The 1,255-nt window shown below is 50.2% G+C and overlaps 1 protein-coding gene across 1 annotated transcript, besides 1 other annotated feature; it reads left to right on the forward strand.

Annotated features, from left to right (window-relative positions):
- Positions 1–1,249, forward strand: Tc00.1047053419833.10 (vacuolar protein sorting 18, putative; the record flags this gene model as incomplete). The annotated part of the gene is made up of 1 exon (XM_797128.1): positions 1–1,249. A coding segment is annotated over one exon (1,249 nt), but the record flags the coding sequence as incomplete, so codon positions are not given.
- Positions 1–1,255: a sequence feature (heterozygous, non-Esmeraldo-like haplotype).

A 1,255-nucleotide genomic window follows, 5' to 3' on the forward strand; every position in this document is an offset into this window, starting at 1 on the left:
GTCGTCGTCGTCGTGCGCATACGTTGCACAGCTAATGGATGCCGTCAATTCTATCAACGTTGTTGCCATGAATAAGATCACCTCTGAGAATACCGAGACGGAGGGCACACAAGGAGGAGAGGCACGGACGATGGAGTTGAACAGTCAACAGATGACGTTGCCGCAGTATGTTTCCTGGCGACCCCGAGTTCCGTTGCAGCCGGTAAGTCTCCGCACACCGCCGGGCCCAGAAAGTCCTTTAAGTCCTATGTCGGTTATTCCTTCCCGCAGCAGCGAGTCTTTGTCATCTTTTTTTACAACATCTTATAAACTGCCCTTGGGATGCACCAACGACGAGCTTCAATTTGAGGAGTGGATCAGGAATCATAAGGATAAGGTGGTAAATATTCCACACATGGGTACACTGGGAGGACACGTAGAGGCGGGACTACGTACGATGTTACATTACGACACGGACTTTTTGTACGGCATGGCGCTACGAATTGCTGCCTGTTCTTCCTTGGAAAGGGAGAGATGTGATCTACTGCCGCGTGTTCGGCATGTGTACGCAAAGCGGCTATTTCGTCAAGGCCGTTTTCTTGAGGCGGCAGCCCAGCACGGACTGGCAATGGAGGGCCCACCGTATTTGAATACACTGCTGCTGGAGTTTTCACGGGTCGCGACGGATGACATGGAACCGCTTATTCTTTTTTTAATCTTACGGCTGCGCGGGTATGAGGGACAGAAATCGAATGGTGAAACATGTAGCCTGGAGTTAACTTGCCTCACAACATGGCTTGTCTCCCTACTTCTTGAGCGTTGCAATCAAATTAGGAAGGAACGACAAGGCAACGGGGAATGTTCTGGCTTGCCTGCATCGGTAACCGTGTCTGTGGCCAATCCTGCCATTGTCACCTCGTCAGTGGGCGCAGAGAAGGTAGTGGGTGAAAATCGACGTTCTCTCGAGATGACGGCATATCTTCGCCGCAAGTATAATTTGAATAATCCACGGCAGTTGCTGGATCAAATCTTTGTACGATACGGTGCATTTGTGCAGTGGAAAGCGATTTGCGCAGCCGTCTTTGGCATAGCGAGTGCCGAACTGGCCATTTTAATTTGCGAACGATTGGGTCATCATGGGGAGGTACTTTCGCGCCTTTTCCTGCAGCAGGAACGGCAACTGGATGGACTTGTATGTCTTGAAAGAAATGGAACTGGAGTTTGCGCTTCTGCCTTGACAAAACACACACGTCAGCAACAACACTTTTAAAAGAAG

This window comes from Trypanosoma cruzi, genomic scaffold (genome assembly GCF_000209065.1).
Source record: "Trypanosoma cruzi strain CL Brener 1047053516293 genomic scaffold, whole genome shotgun sequence".
Lineage (NCBI taxonomy): Eukaryota > Euglenozoa > Kinetoplastea > Trypanosomatida > Trypanosomatidae > Trypanosoma > Trypanosoma cruzi.